Source organism: Carassius auratus, chromosome 49, assembly GCF_003368295.1.
Source record: "Carassius auratus strain Wakin chromosome 49, ASM336829v1, whole genome shotgun sequence".
Taxonomy (NCBI): Eukaryota; Metazoa; Chordata; class Actinopteri; order Cypriniformes; family Cyprinidae; genus Carassius; species Carassius auratus.
This window is the reverse complement of record NC_039291.1, coordinates 11436045-11458870: the sequence shown is the minus strand read 5'-3', so window position 1 is coordinate 11458870 and position 22826 is coordinate 11436045. Positions and strand designations below refer to the sequence as shown.

The window sequence follows — 22826 nt, the reverse complement described above, 5'->3', positions numbered from 1 at the left end:
AAGATAGAGAGGGTGTTGTGACCAGTGTTGTGTTAGTCTTAAAACATAATTAATTAATAGCTACTTCAACAGTGTAATTAGACTACTCTACTAACTGCTGTCTCTAAAAAGTATTTCATACGTATTACTTTCTAAATCTTATATCAACCTCGACCACATAAACAATCAAGGATAAACATGAAACACTCTTTTAATTCCAAAATAAATAAATCTTGAACTGACCAAAGTATTTAAAGGGGAAAGGTTACATTAAAAACATACATTTTTAACATAAGATGTTAATTCTTGATGGTCAAAGCACTATACAGAATTGTTCATAGTATTTAATGCAATTACATAAGTTACTGTAGTTAAACAGAAAAATGTAGCACCTGTCATTTGCCTTTGTATTTCTAGATTTGTTTGTAATTGTATTCGTTTTAAATATATTTTACATTTTGAATACATTTTTTAAATTAAAGCTGCAGTCGGTAACTTTTGACGCTCTAGCAGTTAATAAACAGAACTGCTTGAGTCTTGCGGAAGAACATCGTAGCCGGAACTACTTCTCGAAGAATCACAAAGGTACTGGGTTACTCCGCCGCGGTACCCCCGAAGAAATCTGAAATAGTCAGAATATAAACACTTATTATATGTGCACCCTAGTGATTCAGGACAAGCTAAAAACACGGATGGGAAAATGGATTCATGGTGAACTCGCTTATTATATAAATATTCTACATTTTGAACACAAACAAAGTTAAGGACCGCAGCTCTGATTGGTTGTTTCTTAGCGGGAGCGATGTATTTCTGCAAATGGCAATAGGACCACTGGGAGGAGCCAGAGGAGCTTGATTTTTTCACAGATTATCTTTCTCATATTCTACTGTCGGGGCATAATGACAGGTTTAACAAATATGTAAAAAATATATTTTTTACAAAAGTTACCTACTGCAGCTTTAACTTTTGTGATAATATTTCCACAAAAATGGTAATAGCCCTGAGTAAACTTGGAGATAAAAATCCAAACAAATGGGCCAACATGTGTACAGAAGTGTAATACCAAAAAGCTAAACATTCCTTGCTCTCTTCTATATTTAAAAACAAATAAGACTACGTGCATTTGTTAATGACCTGAGAATTGGACTTTAAGATCTTGCCTGAACTGACATTTGTTAAACATGTACATCAAACCTCTCCTCCTCCCCTCCAACACGTTGCCCAGATCTGGTTGCGTCACGAGCAGTGTCTGAGTCTAATTAAAACCATATTGAGAAAAACGTAAATACGACCCAAGTTCCTCCCTCGGTCTGCTGCTGCAAACAGAGCAGACTCGGTACAAGCGGTTTCAAGGGACCAGTGTTAAAGGAAGCTCTTCTGAGGAAAGTGCATCTGTGCAAAGTTGCAGCTATTTTTTTTTTTTTTTAGTTTACATAGATTTTTACCAAACTGCATTAGTAGTAAATAACGCAGCAATGGCTGGTCTGAAGGTAAGTGCACTTTGGACTGCATGGACGAATGCTTGTCTAAATAAAACACTACAAATTAAATAAATTTGCAGAGTCTGTTGTAAGTGTATCGTAATGCAGTTGTTCACTAACTTCTTCCAGATACAGAAAGTTTTCGTTAAAGACGTCTTCTTTCATATAAACATAGACATAAACAAACTGCAAAAACAGTGCTTGTTTATTATGTTTGAAGCATAGACTGTATAAAAACAGATTTGACTCACCGAAACAATCTATTAGCATAAGATCCGATTCTCTCTTTTGAGTCGGATCTTATTAATAAATAGATAGAGGCGTTTCACCCATATTTGTTAACAGGACAACATGTATCTTTTTCTAGAGCGGTTCACAAATGGACATTTAGGACATGTAGCTGAATTTCTTTTGTTGTTTAATGTAAATAAGACTTTATAGTTTATGAGCTGAATTATAGAACTGAACAACAAACTTAACTGGCACACATGACATTACAAACACCATAGGCTAATTAATAAAACTTAACCATTAAGTATGTTTTGTTGTTGTTGTTGTTTTGTTTTTTAGAACAAGTAATAGGCCTATACAATTCCAGAGACATCGCTCAATTAATTGTATGAATCGATTCTTTGAAGCGAACTGTTCGAAAGAACCGATTCATGAAAATGATTTTTTTTTTTTTACCATACAGTCTATGGTTTTTACAAGTCATCGTTACAAGAGGCGGATTTGGGGGGGCGTTTCAATTTGGCCAATCAGATCACTGGAATCTGCAGCTGCCCAGATGAAGTTTATATAGTCTCTAGGTTACATAAAATGTCGGCTGCATATAACCTTTAAGTTATACATGCTTTTTCAACAGATTATTCTTGTTTTATAAAAAAAGCCTAATGTTAAAAGGAATTTTACAGTCTACTACACTGGACTCGCAAAAAGAAACATTGATACACTGCTGGCAAAAAGAAACATATGCTGTCATATGTTTCCAGGTGAAATCTTAAATTAAAGTTAAATCTTAATTCCTGAGTTGAACACTTTCATATATTTTGTTTTCAATTGATGCAATTAAGAGCTGCTTTGTACACATCTGCAGATGCACCATGACTAAGCACATTTGTTGTCACTCACTCATATGGAGAGATGCTCAGATCCACAGCTACTTATGTTTTTTTTTTTTTTCTGTTCTATCACATTTTGCCACTTAGTTTGTTCTGAAAAAGTAAAATAAAATCCTATCTAATCAACATTGTTGAAATAACTGTGTTTGTAGTACATGAGCGGTTTTGGAAATGAGTTTGCCTCTGAGGACTCTCGCTGTCCAGGATCTCTACCTGAGGGACAGGTGATACCAGAATTTCTGTCACCTATCTGACCAATTAACATTACACATCAAACACTCAGTTTAGCTTATTGTTTTATAGAACAATCCACAAGTGTGTCCATATGGCTTATATGCTGAGCAACTCTCTGGATCTGCCTTCACATGCCCACGGTCAACCAATAAGAGAAGGTAGGACATAGAATAAAAAATAATAATAATAATTCATAACATAACAGTCATACCTAAACCTACCTAAACCTTTATGTTTATAGCTGGCTGTACCGCATTTTACCCTCTGTGCGCCACAAGCCTTTCACTCCGATGAGCTGTGGAGATCTCACAGAGAACTGGAATGAAGCGGAGCCTGACCCCAACCAGCTGCGCTGGAAGCCGTTTATCATCCCCAAATCTTCTGAGACAAAAGTGGATTTCATATCGGTAAAGAATTTAATGCTTGTACTTACCGCTCATATGGCCTTCATATTTTAATAATTCTCAGTGATGCCCATTGTCATCGGTTTGATATTTCTAGGGTCTACATACAGTCTGTGGAGCTGGAGATTCAAAATCTCGTAATGGAATCGCCATCCACATGTACACCTGTAACTCTTCAATGATTGACAAGTCAGTTTCAGTGTTGTGGGTAACGCGTTACAAAGTAACGCGTTAGAGTACTCTAATTACTTTTTTCCTTAAATGTGTAACTTAACGCGTTAGTTTCGTGCGTAAGTAATCAGTAACTTCGTTATTTTTTTTAAAAAGTAATCCGTTATTTTAAGGAAAGGAAAATCCCGACTGCAGCCTGCTTTTTGTCAAACAGTATGCCTAGGTCTACTGTGCCACCTGCGGATGTTTCAGTGGAGCCGCAGCTCTGTGATCGTAAAGTCAATGGCTGTGATGCGTCTGTGCCCTGCGCCTGACCCTGTGTGTGTGTGTGTGTGTGGGTTTTTTTTTCGAGCTCCCGGCAAGATAGCAGAGAGGACAGCGTTTGGTTTATGGAAGTACAAGTACGCACATTTTTTTCAATTTGTCAACGAAAAAGAAATCGACTGTCGGACAAACGTTTCGAAAATCTGCTTCTGCTACGTTTTAATCACTACTTTGAAGAGTAAATGTAAGAGGACTGTGTTACAGCGAATTTAGGCTTGTGACTGTGAGTGATACTTTAATAATAATTAGTTCGGCTATTAAGCGGTTTGTGAAGGATTTAATTCGGTTTGTTATCATTTTTGTTTGACAGGCAGCTGTTGATTTCTGTTAGATCGTTGGCTGGCTGGTTGTTCATCATTTCTAAATGGATTTAAATCTGCAAGCCTGTTTAAGGTTGTGTTTACAAGTAAGCATACTTGTACTTTGATAACTGCATTATTTAAAGTTAAAGAAAAATCAGGAGTTATCTTGTGGTGCTCATACAGTAGCCTAGGCTACCCGGGCTGGGTAAGGTTAGGTGCGAATTTTGATTAATAATATGTTCTGTGATAATAAATAAATAAAACGCCATGTGGAATAGCCTATTGCTGACTGTCTTTCCTGTTATTGTTATCCTGCAGTGTTAATTTAGTCGGATGACTGACGTTATTCATTGTCGGGAGTCACGACTTCTAGGTGCATTTAAAGGGGCCGGGGGCTGTGTCTGTCGTGTGTGAGCCGCTGCAAACTGCTTTTAATTTTTGGTAACGCATGAGTACTCTAACGCGTTACTTTTATGAATAGGTAACGCTGTATCATAACTGATTACTTTTAATTGATGGTAACGTTGTAACTTAACTAACTACTTTCCAAAGTAACTATACCCAACACTGGTCAGTTTGAATTGGATTCAACTCACCAATGATTTGACCTGTGTTCTCTGTACTGTGTGTCTTAAGATGGTACCTTTTCTTTTCATAGATGTTTCCAAAACGCAGATGGTGATTTCCTTATTGGTAAGCTTGTGGTTTTGTTATTCATGCCATTTTTTTCAGGAATTTTACATTTGTAATATTATATGATCTTTCAGGATTAATGCGTAATATAGATGTTTTTACTTGTTATACCTTTTGATTATTATTCCAATTTGTGTTTTAGTGCCTCAACAAGGGGAAATCCTGATTACTACAGAATTTGGGAAGATGATGGTGGAGCCCAATGAGATTTGTGTCATTCAGGTGTCACTCTTAATATCTATAAAACTATGAGATATTAAAGTTTGGGGTCAGTACAGTTTTTAATGGACTAACAATATAAATAACTAACTAACAAATAAAAATACTTTAAAAAATAATGTTTAAAATGTATCTTATGTACACCAAGGTTGCTAATGAGATATTTTAGTGTTCACTGTCACATAATACTTCAGAAATTTCATCATATTATCAATGTTAATAACAGTTGTGCAGCATATTTTTTCAGTGATAGTTTTTTTCAGGTTTCTCTGCTGAACAGAATGTTCAAAACAGTACTTATTTGAAATAGTGTTGTATGTGTTTAGTGTCATTTTGATTAATTTAATACATCCTTGTTGACATTTTATTTTATTTTAGTAAAATCAGTTTTTTTTTAATGGTTTTGTACACTCATGTTTGCATTCAACATTCCAATAAACAGCATAGAAATGGCACTTTTTCATTAATCTTTTTTTTTTTATTATGTACTCTTCTATGTTTTCCAGCAAGGGATGCGTTTTAGTGTTGATGTGTTTAGAGAAACCAGAGGATACATTCTGGAGGTGTTTGGGGCCCATTTTGAGCTGCCAGACCTGGGTCCTATAGGTATATACAACACGATTTCTTATTTTGTTTATTTTGTTTCCATAAGCTGCTATGAGAAGTCTATTAATTTGGTTCTGCATTGCAGGGGCTAATGGACTGGCTAACCCTAGGGACTTCCAAACACCTGTGGCTTGGTACGAGGACCGTACTGTAACCACAGGTTACACCGTTGTCAACAAGTACCAGGGAAAGCTCTTCTCATGTCAACAGGTACGGTGCAATGATTGCGTCATCATTAATTCCCATTACTAACATCAATAAGGCACTGAACGTAAATGTACAATTTGTCCATGCATGATAAGTCTTTAATAAGACCAAGATTTCGAGCATCATTCTGTACTGAATTTATTTCCATGTCCTGTCAAGTGAATAATTGACTTGTTATGGCTGTCAGAAGCAAATCAGAGTCCGAAAAAGTAGCATGAGACAGTATCACGCATTGTAATAATATATAATATAATTCAGATAGAGCACATCTATACTCTTTAATGGTTTACGGTCTTGAAGGATCTTGAAAGAGAAAGTACAGCTTTATCCTGTTGTTTTGTCCTCCAGCTGAGTGCTAAAATTACTTAAATTAACTCATTATTTGCTTGACTGGTAAATATGTTTGCGTTTTGTGTGTATGAGTTTTAGTTTTCTTAATTTTAATAGAGTCTGGTAGAGTTATTCTGAGAACTGTTATACTTGTGAGATTACAAACCTCGGGGTCCCCGAAACCCCGGGGTGCACAGAGAGTCTTTGTGTGGCTAACTGTAAAAACAGAAATGTTCGAGTCCCTCGGTTTGTGTTTGTGTGTACAGTTGTGACTGATATTTTACTTGTGTGTGTTTGTTCATGTGGGTTCTAGGAGGGCACATGAGGGTCAGGACAGCAGGCAGTCTCTGCTGTAATGAATTATATTGATTTTGCAGGCAGCATTCAAAATCTGTCTGCTGCAACATTATCAAGCGAAGTGCGTATAAAATTGCGGTTTTTAACGAAAACATTTCTTCTCCCCGTAACCTACTATTTCACGTGCAGGAGTAGAGCGCCAAAACAAAACGTTTTATTGAGGGCATTCTTTTATCGGACTTTTTAGTGTTTCGCGTTTGCATTACTATTGATTATGTACTCAAAGCCTACAGAAATTCATTAGGTGGTTTACCATTACAACATGTTTTTGTCATTTTAAATGTGTTCAAATAGGACTTTTCGCCATTTAATGTGGTCGCATGGCATGGAAACTACACCCCATACAAATACAACCTGGAGAACTTCATGGTCATCAACTGTGTGGCGTTTGATCACGCTGTAAGTAATTTGGTTCATTTGACGTCTTAAAATCACTACATTTGCGCTGTTAATTAAATCACCCGAATCTTTATTTCCAGGATCCGTCGATTTTCACCGTTTTGACAGCAAAATCCACACGTCCAGGTGTGGCCATTGCAGATTTTGTCATCTTTCCCCCTCGCTGGGGTGTAGCTGATCACACCTTTCGGCCTCCTTACTACCACAGTAAGTCTGTGTTGATAGCATAGACTGTACTTGTTTTGAAACCATGTGAAATTGCATGCGGTTAAAGAGCGCCCTCTGTCTATGCTAAAAGGGAACTGCATGAGCGAGTTTATGGGATTAATCAAAGGCCACTACGAAGCAAAGGAAGAGGGTTTCCAGCCTGGAGGAGCCAGTCTCCACAGCATCATGACTCCACATGGTCCTGACTTCGACTGCTTCGAGAAGAACAGCACAGCTGTCCTCAAACCAGAGAGAGTTGCTCAGGGCACTATGGTAATTTTTCATTTTGAAATGCATCATGTTAAAGGCTAGATGATGTTCTAAATAATGCTGTATCCGACAGGCATTCATGTTTGAGTCATCCTTAAGCATTGCTGTGACCAAGTGGGGATTAGACACCTGCCATCGTCTTGATAAGAGCTACTATAAATGCTGGGAGGCTTTAAAAAGTCACTTCAATCCAAACTGGAAACCCAGCAGCAAGTAGAATACGAAGTACATGGTTACACCTCAACAGTTGTCATATTTGTCTGATGTGGATCAGTGATTCACAATATTTTTCTCTCTATAACTAAGTTAACCAGAGATGTTCTGTGATATCAAAACAAAACATGCCATTATATAACCAATAAAACAAAACAAAGGGTATCTATAGGTTTTATAAAGACGATTTTAAAGACCTCTTTAAAGGCAATAAAAATAAAATACAAGCTATAAAATTAAGGGAACACAGTACATAAAAATGTAAATGTCTAGGGAACATACCATGAGTTGTATTAGCAACACTTTTACACTTATTTTCAAAATCTGAAAGTACAAAATTCAAGAGGTCTCATAACTTTTTATATATGAAAATAACCTTTACTGTACCATGCTAAAAAAGTAATGTTCTTCCTTAGTATGTTGGTCTTGTTTTGTAGAGCAGATGTCTATTCTTATTAATCTTTGTTTTCTCTAAAGCTGATCAAAAGGTTTAAGATTAAAACAAGAATAAATGTCAGTGGTCTGAAAAATGAAAGGGAAAACAAGTTTATAACCAGTAAGATCACAATTTTAATAATTCCTCCAGGAAATAAAGACGTCATGTATTCATTTTGGATTTTGAGTTGCATCTCATGTATCTTGATTTAAGGATGTTTAGATATTTGTATTGGAATACAAAAAAGCAAATAACATGTGGGTGAGTAGTTTTTTATACTATCCCTTTAAGACCTGCAGAAACTGTAAATGACATTACAAAAATACTGTGTGATTTCTTATTTCTTCATCAATAACAGTGTTAAGGCAAGTTTCAACAGAGTATTTTGTTTATTATATAATTACAAGTACTATGCGTTACAATATATATCGAATTCCAAAATAATCAGGTTGACAGTTTGTAGGGACGTTCATAGGTCCCTGCTTTCATTTTTGCCTCCCTTTTGTCCTAGAAAAATGGGGAAAACAGGGTTAAAACTTTGACCTAATCAATACTGAATATGAAGTGAATTCATACAGCTTCAACTCACCCGGTCTGTTTTAAACACAACATACAAGACGAAAAGAGGAAGAACTCCAAACAAGCCACCAATCAATGAAGTTTTAGCAGTTGGTCTGAAGTAGTTGTTATTGGTGCGCGCATATGTCCACCGTGTAAGAGCAGGATCCTCCTACGAATAAAACACATGGAGGTTGAGGACTTGATCAAACTGTTTAAATTTGTCAGGCTACCTTCCGGAAGTTTCAATAGTTCAATGGTCAGGATTGTAAACAATAGTGGGGCTAACAACCCAGGAGAAAGCATTCGGAGTAAAAATATAGTCTGATTGAACAAATTACATATTTTTACATAAAGACACATACAGATACATGTGGACCAAAACAAGCTCGCTGGCTGACAATAACGTTAACTGCTAGCCAGTGATCAGTGAAGGTCACTCAGTGTGTATTCAATATAAAACACTCTAGACTTCGTTAAATCTTCGACTTAACGTTAAATCATCAGAACATTTTACAGTTATAAGTAAGCACAACACGAAATAAAAGCTATATATAGCTTCATTGTAACTATGTTACTCTAAGCTAATGTTTGCAGATTGTGATACGGTTCGTCTTACAATCAGCTCTTTGCGATGAGGATTGTTCAGCTGCTGCAGATACTGCCGCTTCAGCTGTGCCCGCAGAGCCGCTCTCTTCTCCTCAGCCCGTCGGTATTCAGGTGAGAGATTGAAGTATTCGGCTGGATCTAATGTTTTTGGCTGAGTAGCCAAAGGAGCCCCTTTGTAGGTCGCCATGATTGCGAGCAGCGAAAAACACGCCCTGACAAAAAGGAGAAATCTGATTGGCTGCGCGTCACCTTCGCAAGTCTCGCGGTAATTCAGAATATTGTCTCGCCAATTAGGGTTACCGGGTTATTCGCTATTCGATTTCTATGACAGCAGCCGACAAGCTGAAGTAATATTATGTTTTAATAATAATATTTTTACACACACATTTGAACACGCAAAACCAGTCAAAACCTTATTTATTTATTTATTTATTCAAATTAATAAAGCAATTCGCATTGTGCAAAATATTACTAGAGCTGTATGACAGATTCCAGTCCCAGATGTGATCCAGATGTTGGTTCACAACTGTACTGGACCACTGGATCCTGACTGAACTGAGGAATCTCCCAAATACCACGCACAGAGACACAAGCAAAGTCCTTTTGGTCGCTTTCCGAGAGTTTATCTATACATATACATACATATAAGTGTGGACGCCCATTTTGACCACTAGAGGGTGCTACAATATAATAAAAGTGTTATTTTATACATAAAGCTACACTAGGGAACAGCCACGAGTCTTTTGTTAACTATGCAGCATTTGCTTGCACCCAAATTCCTCCATTCATTGATATACCTGAGAAACAAGCCGATATCCTTATTTCTAAATGGGATATTTTATGACTACCAATACCATGATGTAAAAATGATGATGCCGTGTACAGTATATCACATCTAATGTCATATTAGCTCAATTACTCATCAAAATTGCTAGCTTTGGTCCATGCCAGCAGTTCATCCACTTCCTGCTCAGCAACTGATTCTGGTTCAATCTGTTCAAGGGAATCCATCATTCTCTGTGTGGATTTTTGCATCAGCAGAGCTGTTTCACTGTGTTCAATACAAACATGCAGGAGACCCTCAGTTTATCTGTGTACCAAATCTGTGCTTACCATTATGCAGTCTATGATTAGCTCTGCAGAACATATCTTACCACCTAATACAGTTACTTTAAATACATTTTTTAAATGTTACATTTTTCTCATCCATTCAATTTTACGAATCTTCTTTTTTCTTGCAATATATTGTCGCCGTTGGATTTTGCAGTAATGGAATTCTATCTTCTTAACATTAGTACCTGGAGTCATTGGGTCTTTAAACACAGAAATCTTTAATCATAAAAGCAATGATAGACACATTATGCTTAGACACACAACATTTGCATATTTACTGTTACAATTCATATTGTACATGAAGCAGTAGAATTTAGAAAGTGTATTAAAAAAGAAAAGTGTGTTTAAAATGTAATTTATGTCACCTTGCAAGACACCAACCATCCATTGTTCTCCACCCGCTGGTACCACCCAGAGTGATCACTGCTCATCATTCGGCCATTATGAATCTGGCTTGGAGCAGGTTTCTTTAGCTGCGTGTAATCTTTAGGACTGCAGGCACACATGTTAACTATGGGTGCTCGAGTGTTTATTATAAAGTATATGTTTGGAGGATAGGTTGGCTGGAAATTTATTAAAACTTTTGTGTTTTTACTAATAATTAGCTTTTCAATAATATAAAATAGAGCAGAACAGAAACAGCATGTTCTTGAGTACAAATGTCTGTCTAATCATTGAGAGATGAATAACATCAGCACTCACCCCACCCAGTCTGAAATGGATAAGTGCCCCTGTAGCAGAATCCAGAATATTAGCCTAGTTCTGTATATTATTAGAAACTTTGAAGTTTTGATGAAATGGATGTTTTTCTGAAATGGCTTTTTTTTTTTAATCTGTTTTCCTACAAGAATTTGTATTCTCAAACCAATGTTAAAGCTTGTACAACATTACTTTTATTTATTTTAATACATTTTTTACATTTTTGAGCAGACCAGTTACAAGTCTATTTATTATGAGCTGATTTGAGTTTTCTTGAACTGATAATTTGACATAGTAAGTTGTTTTAACTCAGAGCATCAAGTTGAAACAACAAATGACCATTAGTTTAATAAATTGTAAAACGTAACTTCTTGAGTTGAAACAAAGAGTATCTGTAAGTTAAGTTAACTCACATTTTTAAGGCAGCAGGTGAACTTTCGTTTATAAGTTTAACCAACGTGAAATGTTTTACAGTGTACAAAATACAGAAATAAGGAATACGATAAAAAAAAGGTAGAGGAACTGGAAACAGTGAAAATATCTCAATTAAGATTCACACATGCATCGTAACAAACTTACCTCTGCAGGGTTAATAAATCTAAGAAAGAAGCTCACTAGTTTCTTAAGGTGCTTGGAAACAGCAGTATCCTACAGATGCATTACTTTTTAAAACTGTTGCATTCAATTAAAAACCTGGAGAAAAAGTAACATTAAAGTTTGCAGGGCTCTTTCCAGCTCTGGGACAAGTATGACATTAGTGTCTGATGTAGATTCCCCAGTTGGAGCGGTTAGGAGAAGTCTAAAGGGTTAAAAGAATTATAACAAAAAAAATTTGATTGGCATTTTTTTTTCTCTTTTCTATTGCTTCACTCGTTTAGAAATGAGCCTGCATGTTTTGCTGTATTTCATACCTGTCAAAAGAGTATGTGTGTTCAATCAATTTCTTGTTCATGCTAGCACATGCTGCTTATAGGATAAATAGAAAGAGAAAGAGAGAGGTTTATTCTGTTAAAAATTAACATGGATTTACGTTTCAATTAGCAGAGAAGGAACAATTTTGTTTAACCGAGGCTGAAGCTCTGCACCCTGATTAAGGCTTTGCCATGGCTTGGTATAGGAAATGGGTTTATTTAGCTAGAATTATGGCTATTTTATTGGATTAGGCTACATTTAACTACCGTACTCAGTTCAAAATTAATAGGTGCTTTTAATAAACCAGAGACCTCTTCATTCTCAAGAAACAGAATAGCCAATATTCTTAAAAACACCTGAATTAAAATGTATAATATAAGGTGCTTAAATAGGCAATGTGTTTTATGTTTTATACAGTCTATGGTTTTATCCTTATAATTTTCAAATCAAACCCATCCAGTGAATATCGAAAAGTAAACAAAATCGTGAATGGATTTTTTCAATGACATCGACAAGATGTAAAAAACGTAGAGGGGGCATAAACTGCAACCAAAGTGTAAACAATATTAATGGAGTTAAAAACAGGAAAATAAAGCTTAAGTAGACAGTAGGCTATGACTTTATGGGGATGGGTTAACGTGAAAACAGACTCATCCAACTCAATGCTAGAAAGCTAGAAATATATACAAGATTTCTTTCTAAAAGCTTTTTTAAATAGAGAACTAGGCTACATGTGGTGTAGGAGATTATTTTAAAAAGATTTGTTCAGTGGCCCTTTCAGCAGGATACACTGTTACGAAAGAAAAAAAAAGTGAGGGATTATTGTGACACTGAATAGCTCACTAACTTAAATTGTAAAAAAAATAATACAGCATACTCAAGAAGTCCAAAGAAGGCAGTCATCTTTATTTTATTTTTTAACAGAACATGCTCCTTGTTCGGCGAACCTGCCAACCATTACTGAAACATGAGTTGTATAAGACGGCCAAATTAGTTGCATCACTCAGAGTCATAACTGTTCATTGTAAAATTATGGCAGGTTGTGACATGACACGCATGAGTCGGCCTGTTTTAATGAGCTGTAATTAAGGAATTTATACAGTTTATTAAGTCTACAGTTTAATTTTAAATTAAAAGTGCTATTAAAAATGTAGCAAAGCAGATTAATTTAAGTCATGTGCAAAGTTAGTCATTTACAGATACTTTATTAAAATCTTTTATAAGTGATAAATATTATTCTACTTATGCCTTAAGAAAAATACTGTGTAGTCCATATATTAAATGTTAATAAATATAACCGATTTAATGAAGATATTCAAGAAATCCCTTACAAAAAGGACCTTACATATGTAGGCCTATGTTATACAGCATTATACTGTGTTGTTAGCAGTGCTGCATCTTATGGAGGTCCCTAGGCTCTAGGGGAGAAATTATGCCCCAACCCCTGCCCTGCATGATAAGTTATAATAAAAGATAAATTAAAATTACACTGAAAGCCCCACACAAACAGCACAATTAAATTATACAGCAACTGTGAGGTCTTATTTAAGAATGCTTAGTTCATCTAGTGGTATGTCGGTAGCACTTTATTCTACTTTCTTGTTCCCCATGTACATATTATGTACTTATTATAGTAATTACAATAACTATGTAATAACTAGGTACTAACCCTGAAGCTACCCCTTAACCTAACTAAATGTAACTACCTAAATGTAGTTACCTTGTATTACCAGAACTTTCTTAGATAAATACACTGTAAGTACACTATAAGTACATGTAAGTACACGTACTGTAAAATAAAGTGCAACCGGTATGTCTTTTGCATAGGTTGTGAGAGGCCATGTTTGAATCTCAAATTAACAAGTTGCGGATGCCAGTTTTCAATATCACTTTCATACTTTATCAAATAATATCAAATGGATGGCAGACTTCTGTAACATCTTCTTTACAGACTTATCCACAATTAATGTGGAATCTTCAGTGTTACTGGGGCACTTACATTTTTCTATTCTTTTTTGCTCTGATTGTTAAAGGAGCGGTATGAGTTGAAAAAAATTAAAACACCTCTGTTAAACAGTTGGTGTTCAGTTTCTTAGTTGACAGCTACTGACTAAAGAATGTATGTCAGAAAAAAATAATGTATTGTAACTGACATGCTGTGCTTTCAAATGCCACAGTGAATGAAAGAGTCAATAACTTACAGGAAGCAGGCCTAAATAAAGAAATGATGTGAGAATTCAACATTTCAAAGCCTCAAGATCCAGAAAATATTTATAAAAAATATAATGAAAGTGCATTGTATTGTATATGAATTCATAATGAAATCAATAATGGTTTACCTCAAACACTGAAATATTCAAAAAGCCCATTATATTGAATTTTTTAACAAAAAATATGAAATCATCATAACCTTATAGTTCTGATATAATTATAATTCCTTCTATTCATATCCATATTCATAATTTTGCTGCAGCTTTGTCGTAGAAGACCATAAGCGTAGAATCCCCCCCCCCCCTCGCATTCTTAAATGTTCAGTACATGTAACCACAGAATTCTCTCTTCTAAAGTTCTGTTTCTACTGCATCATCACAACTGTCAAGATAGTATTCATCATCGGTTGTGGTGTCAGAATCAGACTCCTCAAAAACAGTCAAGCTGGTTGTGTAGCTCCTCGATGACAGGATTCCACGAGGAGGAGACAGATTTTCTGGAGTTGTCCACATGGGGGAAGACACAGAAGGTGCCTGGGATATCCGACGAGGTGAAGAGGACATAGTTGGTGATGGAGGTGGGGTTGGGTCTGCATCATAATGATCAAAATCATCTGTATATCCAGGTTCAGACTGTTTACCACTGATAGATTTGGCATCACAGATTGGAGAATGGCTACTACTCATTGGAGAGTCAATTTGAGAACTCAAACTTGAGAGGTCGCTGATGCTGCTTGTTGAGATTCGTCCAGGACCTGATGGGCGGCTTGAAACCACACTGCTTACTGAGAAAGATCGTCCGTTGTGTAGACCATACTTTAAATCAGCATGTGATGAGGACAAGTGAGACCTCACAAGGTTTTGCTGCACAGGACTCTTGGTGGAGTTCAGAGAAGAGAAGTCATCAGACTCACACAGTGAATTAGTTTTTTTGCAGACTGGACTATAAAACACATTATCTTTCTGAATGTCTTCTGAATCGAAACCAAACAAATAAAAGGGAGATGGGGGACCGACAGATGATTTTCTGTAATGTGGCAAGGTGGCAGAACGATTCATACTTTGGGCCTTTAGCCTATGTGGACTAAAGCTTCTACCATAAGAGCGGTTTCCATTTTCATCGCTATGCCTCTTTTGTTGACGAACATTTAATTTATTCTCAGATGATTTCTTTAATGTTAACGGTGACAAGGACTCAAGAGAAGCCAAAGGTGCTTTATCAGTGGTCAAAGATGAGTTGGGGGCAACCCATGTGCACCCAGAACCTTTTTGTTCAGTTGTAGATCTGTTTTGCCAGTCCATATTTAAAGAATTCTCAGATTTCTTTAATGTAAGTGGTGACAAAGATGCAAAAGAGGCTTTATCAGTGGTCAACAATGAGCTGGGGGCCTCCCATGTGCACCCAGAACCCTTTTGTTCAGTTGTAGATCTATTTTGCCAATCCATATTTAAAGTATGCTCAGATTTTTTAGATGTTAGTAGTGACAAGGAATTTAAAGAGGTATTATCAGTTGTTAAAGAGTAGTTAGAAGGTTCTGGGTGGCTCTCAGAACATGTTTTCTCTCTCTTGGGACTTTCAAAAATCTCAGTATCTGAGGGTTGCTGAGTGGGACTCTTGTTCTTTTTCGGTAGTGCATCAAGTGCGCCGTCTGAAGGTCTGACACCAAATGTCAGTTTCAAGCGATTTAATACCTGGTCAATCCTGCTGCTTGTTTTAAACACTGGTGAATGTCTTTTGGTTTTTAAATACTGGGGACTAACAACCTCTTTGTCTGGCAAAGAAGCTGAAGAGAAGACAGCTTCTTTGTTTTTCTTAACTCGTGAACTAAAGAGGCCTTTTTTTGAATTGGAACTTTGCATTTCCTGCAATCTCTCATGCATACGCACAGCGGGAATCTCTTTCTCAGCTGTCAGTGGAGTCTCATTTTCTACTGTGAGCTTATCAGGTATTAAATACTTCTCTTTTTCACTCAGCCTGGGGTAAGAATTACCCTTATCAAGCTGAAGTTCCATCAAGCCATCATGCTCTTGATGATAGAAGTTGTTAGAGCCTGTGTTGGGCTGCCTTGGGTGTGTTCTTATATTTGAGCTTTGGCTTTCCATGACAAAACTTGCATCTGGTGCAGCTTGTAAGAGGCATGGCTGGGCAGGTTTGTGATTATCTAGGGCGCTTGCATAATCTTGAACTGCTGTCCTCTGTTTTGTGTTAGGAGAAGCCAACTGTTCCTTTGGTCTTCTTATTATACTTGTGTATGTGGACAGTGAAGACATTGGATCAACTTTAATGAAGTCTGGTGGAGAGGATAGTTCTTGTAAAGTGTTGTTGAGTGTAGGTCGTGAGGTGATGAGGCTAGAATATTGAGAAGTGCTGAGACGAGGTGCTGATCTTCGTCCAAAATCTGGAGGCAGAGATTGAGCTGGTGCTATATGAGAGCTGGAGCCATAAGATTTTCTTTGTAATGCTTGTACCTGTGGCACAGATGGGTTGAAGTCAAATGAAAATCTTGAGGGAACTGTTTTCCGGTCACCCTGCAGTTTTACACCTCCATCTTGCTTAGAAGGCAAGATTTCACCTCTCTGAATGTGGGAAGAAGGTGTAGAAGGGGAAGGGGTGGACACAGCCGGGCTGGACTCCCGTAGGTATGAATAAATGCTTGGTACTCTTACACTTCTGAGAGGTCTGCTTGGAGAAAGAGGGCTCGAAAGATCCACAGTGCTTTGACTTGACTGAGAATATTTCTTAGAGTCCAGATATATGTGCCCAACATTTGTGGGACTTGTTCCATCAACAGAAAAGTCTTCCCTGGGTGAGTAGTTAAGCCTGTCTGTGAAGGTGCTTGTGCCTGGTGAACTACTGGCTATTATATTGTGTTTACTTTGTGATTTTAATTTTTGAACATTAAAGCCAGATTGTTGAACATTCAAATTTGATAAAACTTTGGGAGAAAATGTGGTATCTGGAGTTACTTTTTGTCCGGTCATACTGGAGTTTTGCAGGTTGGTGTTGTTGGCAGCATTTTGTTCCACTGGATTTGTGTCCTCTGTACTGGAATATTTCCTCAAAAACTCTGAATAAGAGCTCTGTTGGGCTCTGAGAACCCCAAGTTGGCTGGTTTTTGTTGTGGAGATTGGGAAACATTCTTCCTCTTCTCTTGCAACAGAAGCATCAAGTCTCATTGAAATTTCTGTCTCTGGTTTGTTTAGAAACAGTGATTTCCTTAATGGCACTCTACTCTTAATTCTATGTGAGAAAGGGAACTGACTGACTGGTATTTCCTCTGTTCTTGCAGGAGTGTCTGGGTATTCGGGGGTTTGGTCATCAGCAGTAACATAATGGGCAAATGATGGAGTTTTCAAAACAACTCTGCTAGGCAATGTAAGGTACCTGACAGACCTAGTCATTGGGGTCTCTGATTGTGTGGGTTCAGCACTGGTGCTTCTCAAATTTGACCTCCTCAAGGAAAGAAGTAGGCTGCTTGTTGTTGGCTTAGAACTCAATGATTTGAAAGGCTCATTTTCATCTCCAGTTTTTGATATTCTGAACCCTGAATGAGCCAAATTTGGTACCTGTTGAGTTTCCAGATGCGTGGGAAAAGGATGCAAATCTGTATTATTGTACATCATGCCCACAGAGGAGGATTTAATAATGGGCCTCTTTGGCTGTACTGTGGCTGTGATGTTTGGGGAATTGTTCTCTTTTTGCCAGTCAGGAGAGTTAAAGCTGGTTCCTGCAGTCAACTGCATGTCATTGTGATTGAACATGTGTTCAGATGGTTGCCGCTGGGAAGGAAGAAACGGTTGTTGCTGCTGATCCTGGCGAAAAAAGGTAGATGGGTTGACATTCTGTCCACAATCTTGGAGTTCATGCTGTACTTCACTGCCACCTTGCTTGGGTCTGCGAAGACGGCCACTCCAAGGTGGAGCAAGAACTGAGGCCAGGGCTGATGTCAACATAACTGATGTAGGATTGATAAGACCAGGTTCTGGCTCAGGGGTACTGTCACGAAGAGCAGGAAAAGAGCCTAATGGCAAGACCTGGTTTACTACTTCTGAATGGTGTGCACCATTGTCCACTTCAAAGGAGGTCAGATTACTGTGGTACTGTGAAGTTGTTGCAGCATTCTTTCTACAGTCGCTGGCTCCAGATTCCTTGTTGAATTCGGTTTGAACCTCAAATACAGGTTGAGTAGAATGTCTTTGTGAGCTGTTGTGGACTATTTGCGTTTGTTCATGAAGGCCTATGCTGTGTTGTATTGCTGTATTTTGTCCCTGCTTTGGTGTGTTATGTCCATGCTGTTGCAGAGTGGTAAAACCATCTTCATGAATGCTTGCTTTGGGTCCATCCCCATTCTTAAATAATTCCCCAGTTGATTCACCACATTGCTCAGTTGGTGAAAGAATGTTCCTTAGCTGTCAGAACAAACAACAAAGCTTTGGATAACTGCCAAAAACAGTACAAAGCAAAGGCACTAGTAGCATTTGTACATTTTAGATTACTAAAGTTGAGTTGCTTGGGAAAATTGCAAGAAATACTTCTCACGTTTATTTGAACAAATCACCACTCCCATTCCATAAATGTTTAAACAGAGTTCAACTTTACAGTTGAGCTTTACATTCCACTGAAAAATACTCAAAATTGCACACATGGCCCAGTAGAGCAGAATGTATTCAAATTGTAGTACAATAAAGATTTTCTCATTATATTTAAGCAAGATATGTTTGATTAGTAACTTAGTAAGACATAGATTTTATTTTTTAAATCAGAAGTTCTCTTACTAAAAAGATGAAAAAGTGAAAGCTTACCTCTGTGTGGTTTTGATTAGCTGTGTTTTTTACGGCTTCATGTGCCCTGTAACTGTCAAATTGAGAAAATAATTTTTAATTAGCTTTTTTTTTTTTTTTATGAGCAAACATTAAAAATGTATTTAAAAAAATAAGTTCCCTCAGGTAGATAAACAAAGACAACTATGATGAAAACAAATATCTTGTCTAAGTCAATGTTTCACACACTATTCTTACTCCCTAAATACTTTTTCTAGTACATCTTTCACCTTTCTCTCAGTTTAAATATTTCAGGAGTAAACAATTAATTGGCCTGACATGAAGGGAAGGGTCCGTGGTTAACCTCACACACATTAATGCATACAGATGCCTATACCACTTAAACGTACACAAAAATAACCCCGTTTAAAAAACCTGTTCACTTCCAGATTAAAAAATGAATAAATTCCTGATCTTTTACTCACCACCATGTCATCAAAGATGTTCATATGTCTTTCTTTCTTCAGTTGCAAAGAATTTAATGTTTTTGAGGAAAACATTCCATGATTTTTCATATAATGGACTTCAGTGGTTCTGAGTTGCAGTTTCAATACAGCTTTAAATTATCAGGAATTTTTCATCCTGGAAGTGAACTAATCCTTTAATGTCTGCTTTGAAAAACGAGAGGCAGTGATGTCATACCTTTTAAACAAGATACTGTAATACTGCACAATAATGTCTCTTTACTGTTTCCAAGATCAAGTTGTAAACACTTTATAAAGGTGTAAGCAGTGTTTGAAAGCATGAACACACCTAGATACGGTACAGCCAAACAGCAAATCTTTGCCAATACATTTTCACACTATCATTCACCGTCATGAAATCATGATTTATTGCTATATAAGAACTATTACTGCCAGTCATGGGTCAAAAGAGTGCTGCAGTTCTGGCTAGGACTGTGCAAATGACATAAAACACACAGTGATATGACATCATTTAAAAAACAAAAGATATTATGTGCAGTGTGTATTAAGTGGAATCAAATTTTTATAAAACATTTACTAATAAGAAGACTAACAGTTTTGGAGTGAATCCTACAAAGTTTATCATTCACTGAATTATAGCAGTTGATTCACTGTTTAACTATAAAATTGGATTTTAAACTATATATGCAATAATATTAGAATTCTGGTATATGTCATAAGCTGATAATTATTTTAATATCATAAATGATAACTGATAAATGGCTGATTAAAATCCTATACAATTTTGTTAAAAAGCAAAAAGTGGACACTAAACTCCTTTTAAAGCATGATGACCCCCAACAGCAGTGTGAAAAAAAAAAAAAAAAAAAAAAAAACAATAAATGAATAAATAAATAAATAAAAAAATAAAAAAAATAAAACTCACGAGTTAGTTGTAGCTTGCAGTGTTTTTTCCACTGCCGTGTCTTTTTTGTTTCTTCTGTTGGGAAGACTGATAGAGATGGTGGAAGTGAATCTGGCAGATTTCCTTTGTTCCTCAGATGTCCTACTGGAGTCTTTCTTAGATCTAAGGAGTATTATTTGCCTGATCTGCAAATCTAATCAGTGGAGAAGTGTTACAAGAAGGAACAGCATGATAATATCTATATCTATATATATATATATATATATATATATATATATATATATATATATATATATATATATATATATATATATATATATATATATATATATATATATATATGAAAGGTTTTAAGCCAGTTATTTATTTTGCAGTAGTGTATCAGTACAGCAGAGAGTATCAGTTTACATTTGCCATTAATTGAAATACTTCACTGATATTTTTGTATGCACGAGTCTGAAAACATCCAGTACTCTACACAGAGATCTGATCTCACCATCATCCAGTCTGTCTGGAATGACATAAACAAATAGAAAAAACTGAGACAGACTGAATCCAGAAGAATTTTGGCAACGTTGAAATTTTTTGTTGAATTTTTTTTGCCATTGTTTGAATATGTAAACTGACATTTCCTACTGACACACTACAGCAAAAGATATAAAAATAACTGGCTTAAAACCATTTTTTGTTGGTGAAAATACTAATAGCCTAAGACTTTTGAACAGTGTGTATATACAGTATATATGCATGCTTCATATGACATTACATGAATGTCATTAAAATGATCAGAACTTTAAATCAGAATTTCATAAATTTATAATGAGCTGTTATGTCCCAAATTTGTGTCTCACAACAAATGTATCTGATAATCCGGTCATACAAACTCACCTCTGCTGCTTTTCAGCTGGCCTGTTAACTGCAAAGAGGATGAAGATGCAGTAGTTCTAGTTTCTAAATTTTTCTTGTTGTGGATGTGTTGAGCCAGGAGTCCAGGATGTAACTTCTCTTGTTCACTTACATTCTGAAAACTAATCAAGCTTCGGCATTACAACACTGCAACAATACAGTCTACAGAGAACTGGAGACTGTTTTTTTTCTCAACAGACACCACGTGTCTGCAGCGAAGGTTCACTCCCTTCATAAAAATTATTCACAGGAACACCCATAGATGTTCTCTAAGTATATTGACAGATGACAGTGACAGCGAAATTTCAATTGTTTTTTCCTCTTCATGTACAAAGAAAAAGATTAGAGTACTTTCCAAGTAGGCAAGAAAATACTTTCTTGTACTTCTAATAATGTTGAAGATTTTAATTTTTTAAAATTATTATTATTAAAAAATTATGAGACAATTTGGGTGTAACAAACTGCATAAGAGCTAAATTATTACCATAAACATTGTGAGACATTTTGAGATGACATTCAGCAAAAGATTAATAGTTAGTGAAACCAGATATTTTGGAGGTGTGTTCTGAAACAATTAAACTGCGATGCAGACAACATGTTGGTAAAGGTTCAGACAAGAGATCAATGCTTGAATAAATGTTCAGTCCATTGGCATGTTGTTATAACTCTTTGATTGTAAAATAATTTGTAACCATGTTTAAACTACAACGGATACATCTAACTAATATTTGCGCAAGCTCTTCTAATTACGTAAGAACTTCAACCTGTCCACTTAAAGCTACAGACTCACATAATGTTGTCCTTCCATAAGGAGGATCATAAAGGTTAGTTTATGAGAAAGAGAAAAGTAGGAAAAGTAGTGTTTGTGTGAGAGGAGATTATGAGCAAGAAAAACGAAGTAAAAATTCCAAGAACTTAGAAACTTTGTAGCCTACCGTGATTTGTCAGTTTGTGTGTACAATACATCCCGATCTGGGATAAAGCAAGTCACGCTGGCTTTCACTCCGCTTTGACAACTTGAGTGCTGTAACTTCAGATCATGTGTTGACATTATAGGCTAACTGTATATGCCTCATATAGTTTGGTTGCTTCCCTTTAATCCCTCCGGGCATCAGTTGTGCCATTAGGAACCCTCACGTGCGGCTCGACTGTACATTCCACCGGAGAAAACAGAGCGCGGTGAGGCAGACCCGTCATATCCACAAGTGAAGACCGACACCACCCGTTTCTTTCCCACCAAGGCGTGTGTTATCGAGGGCACAGCCGCGGAAGTGCGGACTGAGCTTGTGCTTTAGCAACAAACTCCGAACTTTGAAATTTGAGTTCATTACGTTACCTTGTACTATAACATTGCGATTAAGCATGTATACAACCTAGACATTTTCCTGTATCATGTGTCAACTAGTTATATTTCGGATTTACCTGAGATACCAAAGGGTTTGTTTCAAAACAGGTTTTAATAAAAACAAAAGACTTATTTTTAAAAACGTGTTATCTAGGATGGGAGATAAAAACCAGAGGATAAACAAGCGATAACTAAACAATAATATCCTACGTGTTTTTTCCACGAATACCCGATAGGTGGGGTCATAAACAATAGTGCGTGACATTTCCGCGAATCGATTCTTTAGAACAATTCGTTTAAAGGACCAGTTAAAATGGTTCAGTGATTCACTTACGTCAAAACGTAACAGCGTTTGCACGTAATAACTGCAG

The 22826-nt window shown here is 36.5% G+C and overlaps 3 protein-coding genes across 5 annotated transcripts; 1 reads left to right on the top strand and 2 right to left on the bottom strand.

Annotated features, from left to right (window-relative positions):
• Positions 1 to 1213: 1213 nt before the first annotated feature.
• LOC113066221 (homogentisate 1,2-dioxygenase-like) lies at positions 1214 to 8133 on the top strand. The gene is made up of 13 exons (XM_026238028.1): positions 1214 to 1469; positions 2734 to 2805; positions 2885 to 2973; positions 3057 to 3222; positions 3317 to 3408; positions 4675 to 4709; positions 4852 to 4931; positions 5435 to 5534; positions 5620 to 5744; positions 6723 to 6827; positions 6908 to 7034; positions 7126 to 7307; positions 7378 to 8133. The coding sequence occupies exons 1-13, from the start codon at positions 1455 to 1457 to the stop codon at positions 7519 to 7521; spliced, it is 1332 nt and encodes a 443-aa protein (XP_026093813.1). The 5' UTR covers positions 1214 to 1454; the 3' UTR covers positions 7522 to 8133.
• On the bottom strand, positions 8069 to 9347 carry LOC113066222 (NADH dehydrogenase [ubiquinone] 1 beta subcomplex subunit 4-like). Of its 2 annotated transcripts, XM_026238029.1 has the most exons (3): positions 9131 to 9345; positions 8543 to 8683; positions 8069 to 8460 (listed from the first exon to the last, which is right to left on the bottom strand). In XM_026238029.1, exons 1-3 carry the CDS (start codon positions 9305 to 9307, stop codon positions 8398 to 8400), a joined length of 381 nt encoding a protein of 126 aa, XP_026093814.1. In that variant the 5' UTR covers positions 9308 to 9345; the 3' UTR covers positions 8069 to 8397. The 2 variants fall into 2 exon arrangements, with proteins under 2 accessions (XP_026093814.1, XP_026093815.1); XM_026238030.1 differs by lacking the exon at positions 8069 to 8460 and having other exon boundaries at positions 8534 to 8683; positions 9131 to 9347.
• Positions 9348 to 13327: 3980 nt separating this feature from the next.
• LOC113066220 (uncharacterized) lies at positions 13328 to 22481 on the bottom strand. 2 transcript variants are annotated; one of them, XM_026238026.1, is made up of 5 exons: positions 22046 to 22481; positions 21093 to 21232; positions 20226 to 20397; positions 18858 to 18909; positions 13328 to 18464 (listed from the first exon to the last, which is right to left on the bottom strand). In XM_026238026.1, exons 1-5 carry the CDS (start codon positions 22159 to 22161, stop codon positions 14406 to 14408), a joined length of 4539 nt encoding a protein of 1512 aa, XP_026093811.1. In that variant the 5' UTR covers positions 22162 to 22481; the 3' UTR covers positions 13328 to 14405. The 2 variants fall into 2 exon arrangements, with proteins under 2 accessions (XP_026093811.1, XP_026093812.1); XM_026238027.1 differs by lacking the exons at positions 21093 to 21232; positions 22046 to 22481 and adding an exon at positions 19301 to 19483 and having other exon boundaries at positions 20226 to 20362.
• Between the last annotated feature and the right edge of the window lie 345 nt (positions 22482 to 22826).